We start from the raw sequence: 21,055 nt of genomic DNA on the forward strand, positions 1-21,055 counted from the left end.
TCCTGTCGTCATTGTCACTGTTGCTAGCGACGAAGGAAGCTACAGTTTATAACTAGACGTGCGAAGAAGGTTATTATTCAGATAGCATTCAAATCAGGTCCAGAACATTATTTAAGGTACGTACGATTTCAGTATTTTCATTTTTCTACATGAATATAGTTGTTTTGATTCAAAGGAAAGCATATGAGTACTCATTAATCATACCTGTCTAAAGCGGAGTTACTGTTTAACTCATCAATCATGCATGTATAAAGTGGAGATAATGAAAATTGACTTCACGTTCCATTGGGGTTTTTTCAAAGCTCGCACGTTAGATAGAAATTGTTAAAATTGTTCACAACATAATTGGACTTAATGGCCCCTGCCGCATTGCTACATAATACCACAGGAGTGAGATGAACTCCTTGAATCACACCATCAGGTTTGACAAAAACGGTTTACTTGTTTCTGGAATCTTTTAACATATTGTGATAATATTGCAAAATAATTCGTCAGTCTGGAAAAAGAGGATTGAACTTAACAAAATACACCATTGGGATTATTTCATGTTTAGTTTGTAATCCATTTCATCTATCCACTGATTTATTTGGAGTGGATGGATGTTCCATATTGGGTTATCATTAAATTACAAAAACAAAAACAAAAAAACTTCATCTCATTGTCGGATCTTTGACAGGCCCTGTATCCATGAAACCGTTCTCATGCTCAAACTCGGATTCTGTGCCGAAATAAAATTTCTTGTTTCTGTGACTAATTTATAAAAAATCAATGCAATAAGAAATAAATTAAATTACTCACCGAAATTGGAAGTCTAACGCCCTGAATGACATGTAAAAGTACAAGCATTTAAGATTCTGTTGATAATTTGTAAAAAATGTTAGGAGGACGAAAATCCGAATGCTGTTTCTAATGTTAACAGTTAACGTGTAACCGTGTTACAAGATTTACGCAATTCACAAAACAGTCAGCTTGGTACAATATCCATGCTTGAGAATGAATACGGGACCCGGCCTTTCTAATCACGATCTCAGACAGATAGCAAACAATCAAAGCCGTTGTTTATGTAACTGTTGTTTATTTCCAAACACTCGGAACGTCTCTAATGTTCCGATATATTTCCTGTTTATCCATCGACGTAACAAGGTTACATTGTGAACATATTGCAGGTCAGGACAACTTAACATGTAACACCATAATTCGCAAAAGCATTTCATATTTATCTTTAATTAAGATAGACGTAACATATATATTTCATTGATAGTGATATATCTCTAATAAAAAATATAAAAAATATCTTTGAACCAATTGAAAACATCTCTACAGTAATTGTAATAAAGATATCTGTAACTGATACATCCCATATGATAAGGACTATAAGCATATCTAGCTTTCTGACCTGAAATACGCGGTTACGTCCCCTTATTACCTGCCGAGGGAGAGCTAGGTGACTAAACGCAGTCGCTACCGCGGGTCCGAGTCACGTCACGGCACCGTATTGTATATTTGAGCTTGTTTCATTCTACTCAGCTGTAAATGAGTATGTAGTTGAGCAGTGCTAGAAATGTTGAATGCAAACTGTTAGCGCCGAAATGGCAGCTCCGGCTACATGCTCCCCAGGGAGTTGAGAAAGATATTGACTGGTTGTAAAGGCCCTATAACCACGGATAACAATTTGTGAACCGCCTTGAGACGACCTACGAACTAGGTTGTGATAAAGCGGTATATAGGAAACTCGAATAAATATTATTATTGTTTATTTCTTTAATAGCTATCTCAATTATCCTTACGTTCAGATACACCTATGCATCTTTTTAGAGGCTATTGTATCAATAATACACCTGAAATATTTTTAATCACACTCACAAATGTTTCAGAATTTACAATGGAAGATGAACAACTGCGAGAGATTGCACAGCTTTTGTTGAAAGATGTAATAGAGAAAGCTGTTGATAAAATAAAAACCGAAAAAATGGAAATGGATGAAGGTCTTGACCAGGGGGTAGATGACATTGTAGGGCTGACCATTGGACGGTCAATCAACGCCATCCGCGAAGGTCAAAGTTCACCAACTGATGATAGGATGGAGGGATTGGGTGGACAATTGGATAATGCAGTAGACAGCATTGTAGGACTGACCATTGGACGGTCAATCACTGCAATACGCGAAGGGCAAAGTTCACCAACTGACAATAAGATGGAGGGAATGTTTGGACTTAACAAAACCTTGGTTACTGCAACACCGGAAGTAACATCTAGCACAACAGGAAGCAAGCCTCTTGAGATTAAAGACGAGCGAATCAAACAAAGTGCTGGAGGAAACGATAACCAGCCTCATATTTTCACCTCTAACCCCGTCAAAGGTATTTACCTCTTTAGCTTTAAGTACTTAAATATTTCATAAAGTGCGAAGGAATGACATGTCATGTTCTTTCAAAGACGTTGTCAAAAAACTGTATTTCATTTATTATTAATGTTATTTAGAAATCGTTTAAATCGAGTTTGTTCATACCATTATAAACATAGTATTGCCTTTTAAGTTTTAATCAAATATTAAATGTTCGAATTGGTTTTCTTTTCGGTCCTAATTCTTAAAGACGACAAGCCGACAGGACTCAGTGCGACTACAACGCATGCGCAGATGAGACAGGGCTCTCACAAGAAGAATGTACTGGGACGATTGTTGGACAGAATAATCAAGGTAAGGTTACTGTCCGACTTCTATCGATGAACATTTTTTATTAGATTATTGATCAATGTCTTACCATTCTAACAAAAACTCAAAACTAAAATGTATATGATTTCTGAATAAACATCAAACAATATCACCACTACATGTAATTTCATAGAAAGGGTTGTTCAATTACACGAGAAATAAGTGACTTTGAACGATGTTGTCAATGCCTGGTTGATATAATAATTACTTTAAAATCAATTGAAGTAATACAGAATATCAATACACCATGGAAAGTACGTACTAGTTTGATATAATTTATGTAACGTTTTATTTTAGAGAGACAAGAAAGAGGCCAAGGAATTTAATGCTGCTACAGCTGGTGAGAATAGTATTCATTCGGAAAAATTCGTTCAGATCTGGTCTTTCAGTAGATAATACAAAAAAAACCACAATCAAAATGAATCAGAAAAATACTCAAGCCATTCCGCTTCATTAAAGTCAATGGTCAAACCACTAGAAGTGTTCCGAAAGGAACAAAAAGAGGAACACTGGGGAAAGGCCCGAGTGGTTTTCCAAGCAATTGAGTTTAGCCGCTAGGAAAAAGAAAAAAAGAAGTTGTTTGAGGCAAATCAGGCTCCGGACCGAACCTTTTTCCCGGTGCCTTTTGACTGTTTTTCAGCATTCTCTCTGATTGTAGGAAAGGCTCTTGTGGTTATGCGATTACGTTGCTTCAACATTCCTAGTCTAATGTTACTGTACGGAATTAAACTTTATAAAAAAAAATATCAGATCAATCAGTCATTTTTGTTCTCACTTCTTTTATAAAACATCTTATCATAGTGGTTATATAATGTGACTCATTTTAATTGTCCAATAGGTGGCAGCACCAACAGCTCAGTCGGTGGAAAGAAGAAGAGTCCTTGCAAGGCCCACAACAAGAGAGACTGGATACGTAGAAATCTCCTGTGCTGCTTCGTCAGACAAACAGCCAAAGTTGAGCCATTAGGCCTATTTGACTGAATACATCAAGAAAAACAAGTCATGAACATTATAAAGAAAGAAAGATCCTTTTTAAACAATGGGCCGGAAAGTCGGAACATGATGTGACTTCAATATGATTAAGTAATATTTATATAAACAAATAGAATAAAAGTTGAATGATGTTGATATCTGTGATTTTTTATTTAAATTTGAGAGGTCAATGTGGGGTCAACCACAGCATTTGCCTTTATGTCATTTAGTATTTAATGCATGCAAGCTGCATATTATAACTTTGTGTATTTTACTTCACCAGTGTTTTAACATACTTCAACCCTGTGACCTGGAATATAGGTCGAGGTCATTTCTTTTCTGAACTTTTGTTTGCACCATTGCCAGTATGTTTGCTGTTATAACGTACAGCTTTTAAGTGTTTAAACTTATTTGGTCTGTATCATCTTGAGTTTAAACTTCTATGTTGAAGGAGTGCATTTATAGTCTATTGGGATTTAGTCTTTGTTTAAAAGATTCCAGGGTTTCAGCGCACACAGTGTTGTTGGGTAGGGAATTCCAGTATCTGGTTGTTCGTGGAAAGAATGAGTTCCTATATAGTTCTGTGTTGGTAGCTTGCTGTTTAAAGTTCAGACTGTTTTTAGTGCGCATTCGTGTATTTGTGTTTGGATGTAGATGTTGGTCCACAGGTATAGCCACTAGCCCCTCAATGATCTTATAAAAGAGAACTAGTCTCTGCTCACGTCTGCGTTCCTCGAGTGGTGTGATTCACAGTTCATTCAGCATAGATGTAACACTGCTGTCTCTTTTATAGTCGGCACAGATAAATCTCGCAGCTCTGCGTTGGGTCTTTTCCAGTGAGGTTGTGTGTTTCTTTTGGTATGGGTTCCAAATTGTGGCACTGTACTCCAGGAGTAGTCTTATTGGAGATCGGTATGCTGTTAACTTGAAGGTTGATGGACATTTCCTCAAATTTCTTCTTAGGAATTCTAGTGTGGAGTTTGCTTTCCCAATAGTTCTGTTGATATGGGAGTCCAATCTGAGCGAGCTGCTCATGATTACTCCTAGGTATTGGTTTTCTGTCACTTCTTCCAGTACGGTGTTTTTGAGTTGTTATCTGTAGGTACTTGGTGTTCTACTTCTGGCCATTCTGAGTATGTAGCATTTCTTGGTGTTGAAGGAAATGCCCCAGTGCTCGGCCCACTTCTCTAGTGCTTTCAGATCAGATTGGAAATCAAGATGGTCTTGGAAGGTATTGATCGACTGTACCAGCGTGGATTACTACCGATCCTCCAGATAACTGGTACACACTGAGACTCCAGGAGGTGTGGGGTCTCGTCGATCTTCTGTGCCCTGATCTTCAAGGCAACCCAACCACAATAAACGACAAATCTTATTTTCTATTTCATTGTACATTTATTTTTCTATATTTCTATAATTATTATGCTAACTTTTGATGGGTTATCTTATCATTGTTCGACTGGTACTGTAGTGATTAATAATAATTTGAAATAAAATAAAATCAATCAGGTTTATATGTAACTTGCTGTTGTTTAAGCAGATGTATATTATTTAAGATAAAGGAAATTTAAACGGGAATCGCGTTGCCATGAGACTCTAGGATGAGCGCAATATAAAAGACAGACAGACAGACACACTGATAGACACTCTGATTAAGAAACAGACGGACAGACATCAGAATTGGAACAAAGAAAAACACATCTGAATAGTTGTGTAGAAATTTCTGATGATGTATATATTTTAGACATTAAGTGGTTGATGTACTGGATAACTTCAAATGATTCATTTTACATATCCAAAAAAATATTTGAAAATATATTAAATCAAATTAAATGACCATAACTAACCTATCAGATACTTTTAGTTACACTAATCACGTGATATCAACGTCCGCATATTGTAGCTGAGTAACTAATATCAGATCTAGATCAGGATAGAAAATAAGATTTTAGAACTAATAACGTATCTGGTTGAGAGAACTGTTTACGTCAGCAAAATTTAATTCGCTCAGTATTCATTTTAAATTTACACATTGTACAACAACGTTATGTTTCAGTTTTATCGCGTAAACTATAAAAAAAATCTCATAGCAACGAGTAGAGTTTTATCAGACAGATACAGATCACGTATCTGTTGAAATTTTAACGGAAAACTACGAATATCGAGTGTCATATGAATACAGGATACTTGTTACATGCTTACGGAATTAATGTATATGGCTTTATATGCTTTAATCAATACGTATGTCTACAAGGATAGTTTAACCTTGTAGTAACCGATTATAAATGGATGTATGATGGGTGTTTCTTTAAGTAACGTATCTGGTAGGACATCTGGTATCTGGGATCGATAAAAGAATACACCTGCTGTTACCCACTGCATGTATCGTTAGAGCGATAACATGTGGGAACCTACTGCAGAATTTAGGATTTGCTTCTGTGCCCTCTACTTGGGGGTGGTCGGGTGGTGCAGTTGATAGCGCACTTGCCTTTCACCAAGGCTGCCGGGGTTCGATTCCCCGATCGGACATGAAAAGGTATGGGGTCACCTGCCCGACCATGTGGGTATTCTCCGGGTACTCCGGTTTCTTTCCACAATGAGGGCCAACAAGAGTGATTAATATAAGTTGAAATAACTTGTTTCATAATTGTTGTAAAATAAATAAAGTTTATATATACACAAAAGCGATCAACATAAATCTGCTGTACCCATTGCAATGTTTGAGATATTTATATTTCTCTCTACTTCTAACTACCTTTCATTTCCTAGCGCCTTGCTTGGCAATACCTCACTTTTTGCTTCAGTGTTAAGGCAGGTCGGTGGGTTCGTCTCCTGGTCGGGACGTTATTGTTCCCTGCTTGACGTATAGTACGGCATTTAAGGGAATGGCAACAGCTGGTTCATCCGTTGTCAGTACAATGTGTCCGGGAGAAATGATATGCTGGGTGCCTTCGGCATGGTAGTATCTCAGCGAGATAGCACTATAAAGTCAGCATTAGATCCGCGCTATCACAAAGGGGCAAAATACCCCAACATACTCTGTCTCCAACACACATACACACATGCACACGTTACATCACACACACGGAGGCTAGTTCTTAAATGACCTTAGATGTTGATTGGACGTTAAACAAAATAAAACTTAAAAAAACAGAACTATCGTATTTATATGTATATTGGCTATATTATAGGTGATGGAAGGATATATGGCGCTTGATAAGTGAGAATTGGCGACCAGTGCCCGTGGATAGAAAGGTGTCTACACTGAGGGACGAGATGTGTTGCATCATGGGATTACAATCGGGAACAGATTTCACTACTTGGAATGTGCCCGTATCGCATATATCCAATTACATTTTTGTTTTGTGTTTTCTTTGCGATAATGAAGAATTGAAGACTCCTGGTAGTGCAGGCATATTCTTAGCTGTCCTTATAGCATCCTAGTGGAGGCATTGAAAAAGTAATGACCTCTGTTACAATTGCATTTAAATTGTTACAGTCTATACAAAATATATAGTTGCTATTGGGTATATTTGAGATAGACGCCCGGGTGGTCAATATATCATGATCACTACCGGACTGTTCTGGGTTTTATCGGGCTGGGCGTTCTCGGGCTGTAATTAGAAGTACCGCCGACAACCTAGTCTCGGTCAACAAGACGCTTAATCACTTGTAATTCTATGTTCGACGATCACACAACAAGAGTCTGATTGAACGAGACTATCGACAACCGAACTAACCGAACCGGCGACAACACGCGTGATAATAAGGTAAATGGAGGGTAGTGTAATATATTAGCATTTTACGGGAAAAGTAAGAAAAGTCATAGCACGAGACCAATTATATCAATAGATATTTACGCTGATAATGCATCTTGAAGTCCAGTGTCTTGATAAAACAATGCTACGAGTCCACGTGTATTTTGCTGAGAATTCCGTTTAGATCTACCTTGTGTAATTTTAACTGATGGTTACCCGGTAAGAGTGTAAGAATATATTTCTCAAAATTACACGGATTTGTCATAAAGTCATATTCAGAGCTTAACTTGGACCAATCAATCGATCTTATTGGTGAATATTCGATGTCAGTGATCATATTTTCAAGGTCAAAAAAACGTTATTAATTATGGATCCGGTTGTGAATCCACAAATGATGCTAGGTCGAAAATGTTTTTTTCGCTGAAGACAACATACTCCAGTTGTTTTAAATAGTTGTTATCACCTGATCACTAAGCGATACTCTTAAAAAACAAAATATGATAATTTATTAAATATGTGAATGGGATATACTTACTTTATTGTTTTATTCAACTACAGGATACTCTAAAACGTTCAATATACTGAACATTATTTAGAGGCGTCAGAGAGATCGGTTATATCTATCACAATTTCTGCAATCACTGTTACTGCACTCATTTATTTTTTATGCAAATTTATTTTATACCTGATTACAATACAATAATTATATATTGTGATAGATAAATTGTTATAACTTGTTGTACATTTTACCAAATAAAATTGAATTGATTTGATGATAGGTGACAATCAATGATCAAATAATCATCTAAATATGATTTGTACAATTGTTCAATTTTGAGTCCAATGTAGAGAATTCCTATAACATCAGAGGCCGCTGGTCGGTTGCTTTTTTAACACGACTGTGTTGATAGTTTACTTGGCGCTTGTCAAAAGTACCTCGCCATGTTAAAAGTCCTGGTTTCTGTATTAGAAATTACATTTTAATGACTGGCAGCTAAATCTCAACAAAAAGAAATCTGTGCATCTGCAGCGGAACTGGACTCGGTCATCATTTAGAAATGTTTATAAAGTCTTTGAGCGAATTGCTATAGGCATGCAAAAACCTCCTTGGTCACTCATTTAGAACTGAGCTTAACCTATAATCGCCAGCGATTGACCGATTCCAATTCTGCTTCATGGCATTCTCATGCACTCACTTCTTTGCAACAAATTTAATTTTCATTTTATAAGATTATATTTTATTTTGCATGATCCTCTTGGTACCTATACATGTGCTTGTTCGAGAAGATAACGGAGAAATAAAGAACATACCAGCAATTTTAACATTCCATTGATGTTTCAATGCGGGCTGCCAAGATATCCCTCTGGGATCTTGTTTATTTTATCATTAACAGGATTTTGTCTTAATCTCTACAGATGAATGATATGATGGACATCATATAAGAACTTGGCAAGGAAATTTAACCTAAGGAAAAGACGGAAAAGAAAAAGGAAAAAGAAGAAGAAAAAACCAGATCGGTCCCTTGGACAACCTTTGACCCTGAAGAGGATGAAACCTGTGAGCTATGGCACAGTGCTGTTCATTCTGGTGAAGTTCATGAACTATGTATTAGTCGTTCCTGCAGGTGCATCGTTGGAACCCAAAGGTATAATTAGCGTACCTGGGGGAAGAGAATAACTTATTTATAATAGTTGAATTGATCCTGAGGTCTAGCCCCACCCCTAGGGACTGAACACCTGGGAAACATAACATAAAAGTCTATTTACTGAAATGACTTACAATTAGCATGCTTGATCTGCATTTGACTTTATTGTATATATCCAAGATTTCATTGTTACTAAATTCAAGTGTGAGTTTAGTTGCTTAGTAAATGTATTAATGTATATATAACATTCTATATGAACTTTTAAAGATTTAGTCAACTACCAAGTGTAATTTTCGCCTAGTGTTGAACTTGCCAATGTAAATCTAGTAACTTATGCCGAGTAATAATGTATCATGTTTGTCATGTCAACAGGCCCACCGAGGCTGATCAATATGCCCATCACTGACCTTGACTACAAGGAGGGGGAGACAATGAAGATTAGCTGTGACATGACTTCGAGGCCCCGCCCCATACAGTATTGGTACAAAAGTGGACGCCAAATGTGGCCACATCACAATCCAAGGTAAGGATACAGTGGTTGACCCCTACAAATGTTTTGTAAACGGAGATGGAAAAATGCACGGCCAGACTGAAGTTTGAACCCAAGACCCTCCGAAATCTGGATTGACAATCTACCAATTGAGCTACCTGGTCACCGACGATCGACCCAGTCTAGTTCCGCTATATTCCTCTCTCCCTTTTTTAGCTCACCAGTCCGAAGGCTTTATCCAAAGAACTAAAGGGTATAGAATCTTCATATTTGACTGTTGGCTTTCTGAGATAGAGCCTGACAAAGTTTGAGAATGAAAATTACTTTGACCTACTTTCAATGTCACAGGTGTCAAATATGTCAAAAACATCAAACCACTTCTTCTGAATAATCAAAAGGCATAAAGTTATAATATTTGGCTGGTGGCTTCCTGGGAAAGAGCTCATCAAAGTTTGCGAATGAAAATGACCTCAACCTACTTTAAAGGTCACAGAGATCAACAACATTTTAAAGGATTTGTTCTTAAGAACCAAAAGGAATGAAGAACCAAAAGGAATGGATTCATAAGATTTGGCTGGTAGCTTTTTGGGAAAGAGCTAACAGGAAAAAAAATATGTCCAGCAACTTCTGAAGAAGAATCAAAAAGCATAAAATCTTATAATTATATTTGGCTGGCAGTTTCAACAGATGAAGCTGACAAAGTTTGCGAGGGAAATATTTGTAGTGCAATATAATATTTAATGAGAATATTTTGCTATGACTGCTTAATATTCAGGTGAGCGATACAGGCCCTCTGTGCCTCTTGTCTTAGTCTTCACCCCCGCAGACATCACCGTATTTACAACCCTTGTTCGAGTATCCCCTTGCCAAGCATACACCCAGTGCTTGAAACAAGTGTTGGTCACAGGTACCACTGTAACATGAGAGGAAAAAAGCACACAGTCTAGTTCCGCTACAATTTTATCCAGAAACTGTTTACTCTATGCATGGTGTGCCAAACCCACTGTGAATATTCTTCTCACAAATCAGTTGTTCCCTTATGATACCTCAGACATGGTATGGAAGGAAACTGGAGTACCTGGAGAAAAACCTTGTGGCTGGGCAGGTAACCCCATCCCATATCATGTCAAATTGGGACCAATAAAAGTGATTTTTACAAGATGACAAAACTTGTTTGAAGATAGTAAAATAAATGAAAGTTCAGTATAGAAAGAAATCAAGTTGTAAAAGGTGTGTTGCCGTTCTGCCAGTTATTTACAGTTGTAGAGTATTCCCACTTACTGTGTAGCTGGCTTGCCAAACATTGGTTAGTTTATTAACATCATTTACACCAAAATCTGTATCGGGGTATGTTTGGTAAGACAGACAATCTCCTCTGCTGAGATATTGCAAACCTAGTACTTTCAGTCTTACCAAAACACATCACCACATGTTTACGGCCATGAGTGGAATATTTGTACTTAGTTTGGTTAAAATCGGCTCAGTTGAATATAAGAATTCGAAAAATGTGCCAGCTAAATCTTGAAATGCAGTTGGAGGCGATTGAGAGCAGCAAGGGGATACCCGAACCTGGGTTGTAAATAGTTGTGTGTGTTTGGGGGCGAAGGCTTAGAAAAAGGAGGGAAGAATGTAGCGGAACTAGACTGGGTTGATCATCAGCGACCAAGTAACTCAATTGGTAGAGCGTCCATCTAGAGTTTGGAGGGTCCTGAGCTCAAAGTCTGGTCTGGCCTTGCGTTTTTCCTCTTCTATTTCACGTGCAAACATGTTCTGATTCCACACACTAATGCATACCTTTGATTCCAGGTATAACATCACACGTACAATGCTGGTCATATCTCAGCTACACTTGAACGACTCCGGCGAGTACTCCTGTCGCGGCATAAACCAGTACGGCAGCAAAGAAGTTATATTTACGCTGAATGTTCGACCAAGTAAGTTCATTTTACAGTAGAAGTTATATTTATACTCTGAATGTTCTATACCAAGTACAATGTACTGTAAAATCAGATATCTTTGTGGGCCTCAAATTCTGTGGTTATCACAAAAAATGCACCATTTCATGAGTACATTAACTTGTGGATCAAAAATACCCACAAAAGCAACTAAAATACTTTTACGGGTAGTTTGACACTAACATTCAGTTGTAAATCTTGGGATACCAGAAAACCATGTTCTCTTCTTACCTTATTTATTAGGAGACTGTTCTTGTCTCATTTAGAAAACTCTTCAGGCCAGTTGTTTCAAGGTGTTAGGCTGTATCACTGCTGTTTAATGACATTTTTCAACCTCTGATAATTCGGTCAATATACAAGGATAAAAGCGTGTAATTTTGCATGTATCTGTAATTTTAATCTACTGAATTTTTTTATATCTGGAAAGTTTTTAATATTCAAGAATTGTGTAAAAAGGTACACAAACAAAAAATTGGAAAGAACTGCACAAGGATTATAGGTTTTGCCTTCTAAAATTTCCATTCTAAGTATTTCTCACTCAACTCTGTATTATAGAGGACAAAGCACGAAAGGCAGATCAGCAAATGACCATTGTCCCCTCCAACATGTCCGCCACACTGGGACAGTCCGTCAGACTGGAATGTAGCCTCATACTTGACCAGGACACTCCAGAGCATGTTTCGTGGGTCAAGCGTGACTCTCTCAATCAATCTGTCACCAACGACACCATTATACAGGTAAGTACTGATGACACTGGAAATCGTATTGTCCTTCTGTCTGTATTTTGGTACGTCTTTTGGGGCAACTGAAAGTGTTTCTTTTGTCCCATAATATTTATTCAACTTTCTTTATTTGACAGCTATGAAGCAAGTTATCATAAAATTATACTAATCATTCTTGCTGCCCATAAGAGAGTGAAGAGGGTGTCTCAATATGGGAGGAAACCACAGTACCCAGAGAAAACTCCACAGGTCAAGCAGGGTTGTCTGGCATCCTCGATATCCAGGGGTATCGCTTACTTTTGCTCTCTACACCCCTGTAATATGTCATAGCGAAAATGAAGGCACGTGGCTAGCTATTTGATTGGTATCGGGTAAAAACAACTGACCAATCACTAGGCTGATACTTGTTCTTTGAAGATTACAAAGGAGCGACGCCCGACTTCAAAACCTGTCATTTTTTACCGTTACGAGACCGTGAGATTCTTTTGATGTACATCAAAGGACCAAACTGGTATTCTTGTCTCATCCACATATTGCTGCACATATTGAACCTTCGATTTTGCTATGACATATTCCAGGGGTGTAGAGAGCGAAAGTGAGCGTAACCCCTGAATATCGAGGATGGGTGGTCGGGTTGCGCAGGAGATAAGGCACTGGCCTTCCATCAAGGTGGACAGGGTTTGATTCCCTGATCAGACCTGAAGAGGTATGGGATCACCTGCCAGACCATGTGGGTTTTCTCTGGGTACTTTGATTTCCTCCCACATTAACTCTTTCTGTATCCTAATTATGGTACGGAATCTGTACTGCTTATTGTTACTAGACTCGCCCTTGCATGCGTAAAAATAATGGCAAATTATCCATGTATTTTTTTGACGAAGTGTAAATCCTACAAGAAATGAACAGGTAACTGTGAACTAGGTCACTTAAGTCGATACTGACATGTAATAACCGTCATTCTGTTTCCACGATATTATCTCGCTATCTTGTAGACGAGTGTGTCGAACACTGATGAATCACCTGTCCTGCACCTGTCAAACCTTACTAAAGAGAATGAAGGCTTATACACCTGTATCATAATTAGCGTGGGAGTGGAACACTGTCACACCTGGCTGTGGGTTACATCTGAGCCAGGTAAGTTTTTGACTGTCACACTTAGTGGTGGACACACCTGAACCAGGTAAGTTTACAACAGTCACAATCAGGTATATTTGCTATCGTCTTATATTCCCTTTACTGTGAGACGATGGAATTGTGAAAAATTGAACTTCACGTCAGATAAACTGTTACCTTTGTTTTACTTGAGTTGCTTTAAAAGAAAAATTGCGTCACGTTAAAAAAACGTCACTTTCTGTTGCAGTGGAGACATCTATAATATATCCAGGACTTCAAAAGAACACCATGCTGGCTGTGTATGTCGTCATACCTGTAGTGACACTTGTCGGCATTGTGGCTGCCGGAATTCTTATTTATTGCAAATGGAAATCAACAAGACTATCCCATCAGGGCGTGACATACTTTACCGTGGAGAAATCATCCGATAGTACACATGATTTGGTGACGTAGTGCTCTGTCTGTTTGGCTTAAATGAAAAGTTTTGAAATTAATGATTGCCGTCAACTGTCCCACCTACAAAATCTAACTTTTCTTAACCTGTTTTACCGGAAGTTTCTATTTCAAAACCCTATGTACATGACCAAAAAAACCTTTCAAATATAAAATAATACAAAATATGTTATATAGTTAAGTAAAGTTATATAACAAGTAAATGCCTTTAGTACTATACATGTACAATTCAAAAGAGAAAACCTTAAAGAGCAGTTTTCTAAATGATTTTTAAAAGGTTCTATAGCTTAGGCAAAATAGATGTGTTGTTGGCAGGTCAAGCCAAGTGATTCACACTTTCAGTGAAGATGAACACTTGCATGCCTAAAACACACATGCATGGATGTATTTAGCCGTGTGCCATAAGGCTAGATGTTAGCTCCTATTAAGACAATTCTTGCATATTGTAATTTGTAAAACATCTTAGACTGGCTTATTCTAGCCCGACAGGGTAATACATCAATGTGTTTTAATGATAACAATAAAACTGGTAAATTAATTTCCATGAGGATATTTTTTGCTGCTAGGAAGGTCAAGAGCAAACTATTAATTTTGAAGTTTGAGTACCAAAACTAAAAAATGACTCATGTTTCTTATATTATGTAAAGTTGTACAACAATTAATTATATGATTCAAAATTCTTCAAATGAACAAACTCTTTCAATACTGAATTTATAAGTACTTGTCATCAGCTGTTATTTTGGAAATAACCATGTACCAGATAAACTTGTGAATCTCATATCCTAGACTTGTGAATCTCACATTACAGACTTGTGAATCTCACATCACAGACTTGTGAATCTCACATCACAGACTTGTGAATCTCACACCCCAGACTTGTGTATCTCACATCACAGACTTGTGTATCTCACACCCCAGACTTGTGAATCTCACACCCCAGACTTGTGTATCTCAAGTCATAATGTATTTGAAAATCATATCATACACACATGTATCTCCCTTCATAATGTGTGTATCCAACATCATATATTACGTTTGTATCTCATGTCGTACACATATGTATTTCACAACACACACTTGTGTATTCAAACTGAACATTCCATTTCATACTCTAAATTACATTGTTTTCTTCCTTCTTGATCAAACTATGGTTGCTTGGTTGCTTTCGTGTACCCAAGTAGAGGGCACCAAAAGTTTGATTAAGAAGGAAGAGTACAATGTAAATAAAAAGATCCTAGATTTTGCATTGGGTGCAGCAGATTTATCTTGGTTGCTTTCGTGTCCCCAAGTAGAGGGCACCAAAAAAAATAAAAAAAATTACAGGGGGTTCCCACATTAGCGCCCCCTTACAACATACAGTGGGTTACGGAAGGTTTATTTCAGTAGTTTACAGACTATTTTTCCTAATACACCTTGTTTTTGGCCTTGGTGACGAGCCTTAACAAGCAAGGAGCTCAGCCAAGCAAGGTTATAGGTTCTGTCCCCAGACCGAGACAAACTGAATTTGTCACTATTTACTGCCCTTTGCCTGATGTTCAGCTTCAAACTCTTGGTGGTAAGGACTGGCCCATTGTCAGTATATTGTGATTCGGCTGAGTGTCATGTTACCAAGTCCCGGTTACAACATTTCAGTGATCTGACACTTAGAAATTACCCTTGAGTGACCCAATATCTGTGGACACCATCTTCATATGGGTAACCTACAAACAAGGATTTAAAAGACCATGAAACATATTGCCCTGTGTGTTAGTACTCCAAACATTACATTACATCTTTAGGTTGCAAAATATTACCAATTGTTAAAGAGAAAATCTAGATTAGAACAATTTCAGCCTCCTTTAATGGATGAAAATACAGATTAGAGCACATTAAATGTGAATTTTTAAAAAACATGTGAATGAAACAATAATATCTTAATCACTCATTAAGCAAACATAAATGTTTAAATTACTCATAAATAAAATACATGAATATTTATATATTCACTAGTAAATGAAGCATGAATATTTAAATCACACATAAATATTTAAATCACTCATAATTATCCCTGTTTCAGTAATATGTCTAAAAAAGTCCCAGGTATATTTACTTGAATCAAAGTGTATGGAATAAACACTCAAATTATCACAATCAAATTACCACAATCAAATATGATTGGACGAATTTAATTTTCTGTATATTGTTTTGCATTGCATATATTTAAGAAATAATGTTTTAGCAAATGTTGTTATGGTCCTATAACACACATTGCTATTGATGACAGCTTAATAAAGCCTGAGAGCTTTATGTAAGTTTGTCAGCAATAGAAATGTGCGTTATAGGACCATAACAATATTTGCTTAAATATTCATTATCTATATTTACATTTTGATAGAGTAGTTACACTTTGAACAGCAAATCAAGTGTTGACAACAATGAAATTGATGATGTCACAATAGAAATAAATGATGTTTCAATAGCAAATGTTGTTATAGTCTCACAACAACAGTTGTCTTCTCAATGCATTGCAATAGAAGGATGAAGAGCAAATGTAAATATTGTGGTGTGGAAATCCATCAATGTGATAATCAGTTAAAATTTAAATGTGCTAAAATCAGTATGTGTACAGTAATTATATGCAGTAAACGCATCTTGAAGAAGACGTTATTGTGTATCTCAACAACGAGAACCAGTACAAAAAAACTGGAGAAAGAGCAGTTGATTTGAGATACCATAATGATCTCAGTTGGATATAGAAAAAAAGGGTGATTCAAGTGTACAAAAAAAAGGGTGATTCAAGTTGTTTTTTTAAACTTCATGAATTTTAGAAACTTGTTGTGATTGTTGTCTGGTACTCGTGTCATAATGTTTGTTCATTTGAGTAAACATTACATAGTATATACCATAGTATTTATTTAGTCTATGTACCTGTAGGTATGTGTGTGGTACATGTACCTGTAGGTATGTGTGTGGTACATGTACCACACACATACCTTCTGGTACGTGTACCACACACATACCTTCTGGTACATGTACAACACACATACCTTCTGGTACATGTACCAGAAGGTATGTGTGTGGTACATGTACCACACACATACCTACAGGGACATGTGCCACACACATACCTACAGGTACATGTACAACACACATACCTACATGTACCACACACATACATCTACCACACACATACCTTCTGGTACATGTACCAGAAGGTATGTGTGTTGTACATGTACCAGAAGGTATGTGTGTGGTACACGTACCAGAAGGTATGTGTGTGGTACATGTTCCTGTAGGTATGTGTGTGGTACATGTATCTGTAGGTATGTGTGTGGTACATGTACCTGTAAGTATGTGTGTGGTACATGTACCTGTAGGTATATGTGTGGTACATGTACCTGTAGGTGTGTGTGTGTGGTAGATGGATGTGTGTGGTACATGTAGGTATGTGTGTTGTACACGTACCTGTAGGTATGCGTGTGGTACATGTACCTGTAGGTGTGTGTGTGTGGTAGATGGATGTGTGTGGTACATGTAGGTATGTGTGTTGTACACGTACCTGTAGGTATGCGTGTGGTACATGTACCTGTAGGTGTGTGTGTGTGGTAGATGGATGTGTGTGGTACATGTAGGTATGTGTGTTGTACACGTACCTGTAGGTATGCGTGTGGTACATGTACCTGTAGGTGTGTGTGTGTGGTAGATGGATGTGTGTGGTACATGTAGGTATGTGTGTTGTACATGTACATGTAGGTATGTGTGTGGTACATGTACCTGAAGGTATGTGTGTGGTACATGTTCCTGTAGGTATGTGTGTGGTACATGTATCTGTAGGTATGTGTGTGGTACATGTACCTGTAAGTATGTGTGTGGTACATGTACCTGTAGGTATGTGTGTGATACATGTACCTGTGTGTAGTACATATCAAATAATAACGTATCGTGTATCGGTGTGTGTAGGGTTTTGTTTGTGTAGACAGATCAAATTTGTCAACAAGTTTTAAGTGTTACTGTCTGCCTGACAGACAGTTGATCACATATACAGAGCTTAATTACCTAGTAATGCATATAGATTTATTCCTGATTTGTGATTATGTTGTGTTAAATAATTTATCTTCTAAGCTGGTGATTGACTTTGAACGACTGGTTCAGTGTGGATTTTGTATGGTGATTTGGTTTACTGATTTACTCTGTATGTGTAATGTTATTTAAGCTGCGATAGAATATATCCCCGATAGTTTTACGCTTAAGAGTGTGTTAGATTTGAGGCTACAGTTGGGGGAGGTACGACTAGAGGTTAGTCGTTACTTGTGTATAACTTATTAACATATCAAATTCATGTATCTATGATCCTGGCTGTCAAATCCATTATAAATATAAGTAGAATAGATAGACTATATATATGTTTCTTTCAAAATGTCTCTAGTCAAGAATGAATTTAGAGATGTTCACCCAGCTCATAAATAAGACTCGGGACAGTGAATGTCAAAGATCAGTCACTTGATTTTATAAAAAATTGGTTCAGTTTTTGTTTTGACACCAATTTCAGTTAAAGCAATCATTGGAGTATCACAATGCTTGCTACATTTTTGTCAGACGTTGAAGGTCAAGGTTACTCCTATAATATAGGAGGCCACTGGTCAGATTTTTTTCTATCCGATATGATTTTGCCGACTGTTACACAGCAACTGTCAAGAGTATTATGCCACATTAATCCTCTAGCATTGTTGTAGTGAGGTCAAGTCAGAAGCTCAATTTTGTTATTTTCTTTCTTTACCAAGAATGTCTTAACATAGCCATGATGGAATCGGTCCATATTATTCCTGCTGTGAAGAAAGTCATATACTTCACAGAGCAAATTGTGTGTAAAAGTTCTTTCCAATGACATGTAGGATTTTTCTGATAAGTAGCCAGGGGAAAACGCTCCGTATAATCATTTTTTTTTCTTCTGCTATTTATTACTACATCCTCCGTTGTTACTACATATATTTCCTTAATTTTCATGTTGCTGAAAATTAATCCGGTAGAAACTGGTGTCTTCTCCGGGTCGGTCGGAAGACCTCAACTCGCTTTATGATGCGGATCCTCTCTGGGTCGGTCGGAAGACCTCAACTCGCTTTATGTTGCGGAAGTAGGGTACAACTCCGGCTCTATAGGCAACTAAACCCAGAATGAATATATGTTTAAATTATGTTATTTTTGAAAGTTTTTAATAATCAAGTAATCATTTTACCGGTATATGAATTTTCAACTTTGTTAAAAAAGACAGATCTGTATTTATTTTCCAGACAAAATGGAATAGAAAAGTTATTAACTCAGTTGTGTATATTACTTGAAAGTTTTGTTATTTTTTTAGTTAATATTTTCAGATATTTTGATCATTCCTTTGTCGAACGATAGAACTTCTGAGGTAGCTGTCCATACTGCATGTTTTATTTACTGAGGCATGTATAGATGATTTGCTCAATTGTAGCGTTTTACTGGTTTTATAGTGTTCTTTTCTGTGCGTTGGATCATCTGTCGGAGTGTCCTGTTATATTTATTGTGTACAGTTATATTATTAGGCTTGTATATTCCTTTATGGCGAGTGATACAGACAGCTGTACAACGCACACATACACACTGTTTACACTGCCGATGGTGTGAGCTGTACAACGAACACATACACACTGTATACACTGCCGATGGTGTGAGCTGTACGACGCACACATACACACTGTATACACTGCCGATGGTGCGAGCTGTACAATGCATGCATACACACTGTATTCACTTCCGATGGTGTGAGCTGTACAATGCACACATCCACACTCTATACACTGCCGATGGTGTAAGCTGTACAATGCATACATACACACTGTATACACTGCCGATGGTGCGAGCTGTACAATGCATGCATACACACTGTATACTCTGCCGATGGTGTGAGCTGTACAATGCACACATCCACACTCTATACACTGCCGATGGTGTAAGCTGTACAATGCATGCATACACACTGTATTCACTTCCGATGGTGTGAGCTGTACAATGCACACATACACTCTGTATACACTGCCGATGGTGTAAGCTGTACAATGCATACATACACACTGTATACACTGCCGATGGTGCGAGCTGTACAATGCATGCATACACACTGTATACTCTGCCGATGGTGTGAGCTGTACAATGCACACATCCACACTCTATACACTGCCGATGGTGTAAGCTGTACAATGCATACATACACACTGTATACACTGCCGATGGTGTAAGCTGTACAATGCATGCATACACACTGTATACACTGCCGATGGTGTGAGCTGTACAATGCACACATACACACTGTATACACTGCCGATGGTGTGAGCTGTACAATGCACACATACACACTGTATACACTGCCGATGGTGTGAGCTGTACAATGCACACATACACACTGTATACACTGCCGATGGTGTGAAATTAACCATTAATGTTGATCCTAATGTACATTCTGTTACTGATGCTACATGTACTATGAACTTTTGTTACTATCCAGAAGTTGTTTTACAGGTTTTGAAAATCTTCCATCCTCGATGTCCAGGGTTATGCTCACATTTGCTCTGTACACCCCAGGAACATGTCATGGCAAAATCGAAGGCTCAGTGTGCGACACTTTGTGGATGAGACGAGAAGACTAGTTTGATCCTTTGATGTACATCAAAAGAATCTCCCGGTCGTGTAACAGTAAATATTCCTGGCTTTTAAGTCGGGCGTTGCTCCTCTATAATCTTCAAAAACAGGTATCAGCCTAGTGATTGGTCAGGTTGTTTTTACCTGACACCAATCAAATAGCTAGCCGCGTGCCTTCAGTTTTGCTATGACATATTCCGGGGGTGTACAGAGCAAAAGTGAGCATAACCCCTGGATATCGAAGATGAATATAAATCCCTCGTACATGACAAAATATTTTTGACAAAACCTTTTACAAAGAAATTGAGTTGTGAGAATATACTTTCAGCAGACACAATTTTAGACCAACTAATGTGTTACAATTCATATTGTGCTGTAAATTTCTTACAAAATAGTACAGTAAAAATTACGATTGTAAAATTGATATTGATATGACATGAATTTACATAACCGAAATGTGAACTGAGTAACATGAAGATTTACAAGACACGAAACTCAGGGTTATAAAGTATCTCAAGGGTCTGAGATAAGAAAATGTCATGACTTTATTCGCAAAATATTCTTTGGAACAATTTTTGTGTGTGGTTTTTGTTTTTA

General features: G+C 37.5%; 2 protein-coding genes across 3 annotated transcripts; both read left to right on the plus strand.

The window, feature by feature from the left end:
- On the plus strand, nt 1-3,810 carry LOC110455444. Its single transcript, XM_021505585.1, has 5 exons — nt 1-116; nt 1,875-2,360; nt 2,595-2,698; nt 3,011-3,053; nt 3,552-3,810. Exons 2-5 carry the CDS (start codon nt 1,883-1,885, stop codon nt 3,692-3,694), a joined length of 768 nt encoding a protein of 255 aa, XP_021361260.1. The 5' UTR covers nt 1-116; nt 1,875-1,882; the 3' UTR covers nt 3,695-3,810.
- A 3,546-nt stretch (nt 3,811-7,356) lies between these two features.
- LOC110455439 (fibroblast growth factor receptor 1-like) lies at nt 7,357-16,162 on the plus strand. Of its 2 annotated transcripts, none has more exons than XM_021505577.1 (7): nt 7,357-7,455; nt 8,860-9,089; nt 9,462-9,612; nt 11,386-11,513; nt 12,090-12,271; nt 13,249-13,390; nt 13,617-16,162. In XM_021505577.1, exons 2-7 carry the CDS (start codon nt 8,993-8,995, stop codon nt 13,820-13,822), a joined length of 906 nt encoding a protein of 301 aa, XP_021361252.1. In that variant the 5' UTR covers nt 7,357-7,455; nt 8,860-8,992; the 3' UTR covers nt 13,823-16,162. The 2 variants fall into 2 exon arrangements, with proteins under 2 accessions (XP_021361252.1, XP_021361253.1); XM_021505578.1 differs by lacking the exon at nt 7,357-7,455 and adding an exon at nt 7,492-7,662.
- Nucleotides 16,163-21,055: the final 4,893 nt, after the last annotated feature.

The sequence above is a fragment of the Mizuhopecten yessoensis genome, unplaced genomic scaffold (assembly GCF_002113885.1).
Source record: "Mizuhopecten yessoensis strain PY_sf001 unplaced genomic scaffold, ASM211388v2 scaffold8213, whole genome shotgun sequence".
Taxonomy (NCBI): Eukaryota; Metazoa; Mollusca; class Bivalvia; order Pectinida; family Pectinidae; genus Mizuhopecten; species Mizuhopecten yessoensis.

Bases quoted from the DNA above. Each gene is read 5' to 3' on its own strand.
- LOC110455444 (XM_021505585.1), top strand. From the start codon at position 1,883: ATGGAAGATGAACAACTGCGAGAGATTGCACAGCTTTTGTTGAAAGAT. The intron at 2,699-3,010 runs GTAAGGTTACTG...GTTTTATTTTAG, and splicing joins TGTTGGACAGAATAATCAAG to AGAGACAAGAAAGAGGCCAA. The intron at 3,054-3,551 runs GTGAGAATAGTA...ATTGTCCAATAG, and splicing joins ATTTAATGCTGCTACAGCTG to GTGGCAGCACCAACAGCTCA.
- LOC110455439 (XM_021505577.1), top strand. From the start codon at position 8,993: ATGAAACCTGTGAGCTATGGCACAGTGCTGTTCATTCTGGTGAAGTTC. The intron at 12,272-13,248 runs GTAAGTACTGAT...GCTATCTTGTAG, and splicing joins CCAACGACACCATTATACAG to ACGAGTGTGTCGAACACTGA. The intron at 13,391-13,616 runs GTAAGTTTTTGA...TTTCTGTTGCAG, and splicing joins GTGGGTTACATCTGAGCCAG to TGGAGACATCTATAATATAT.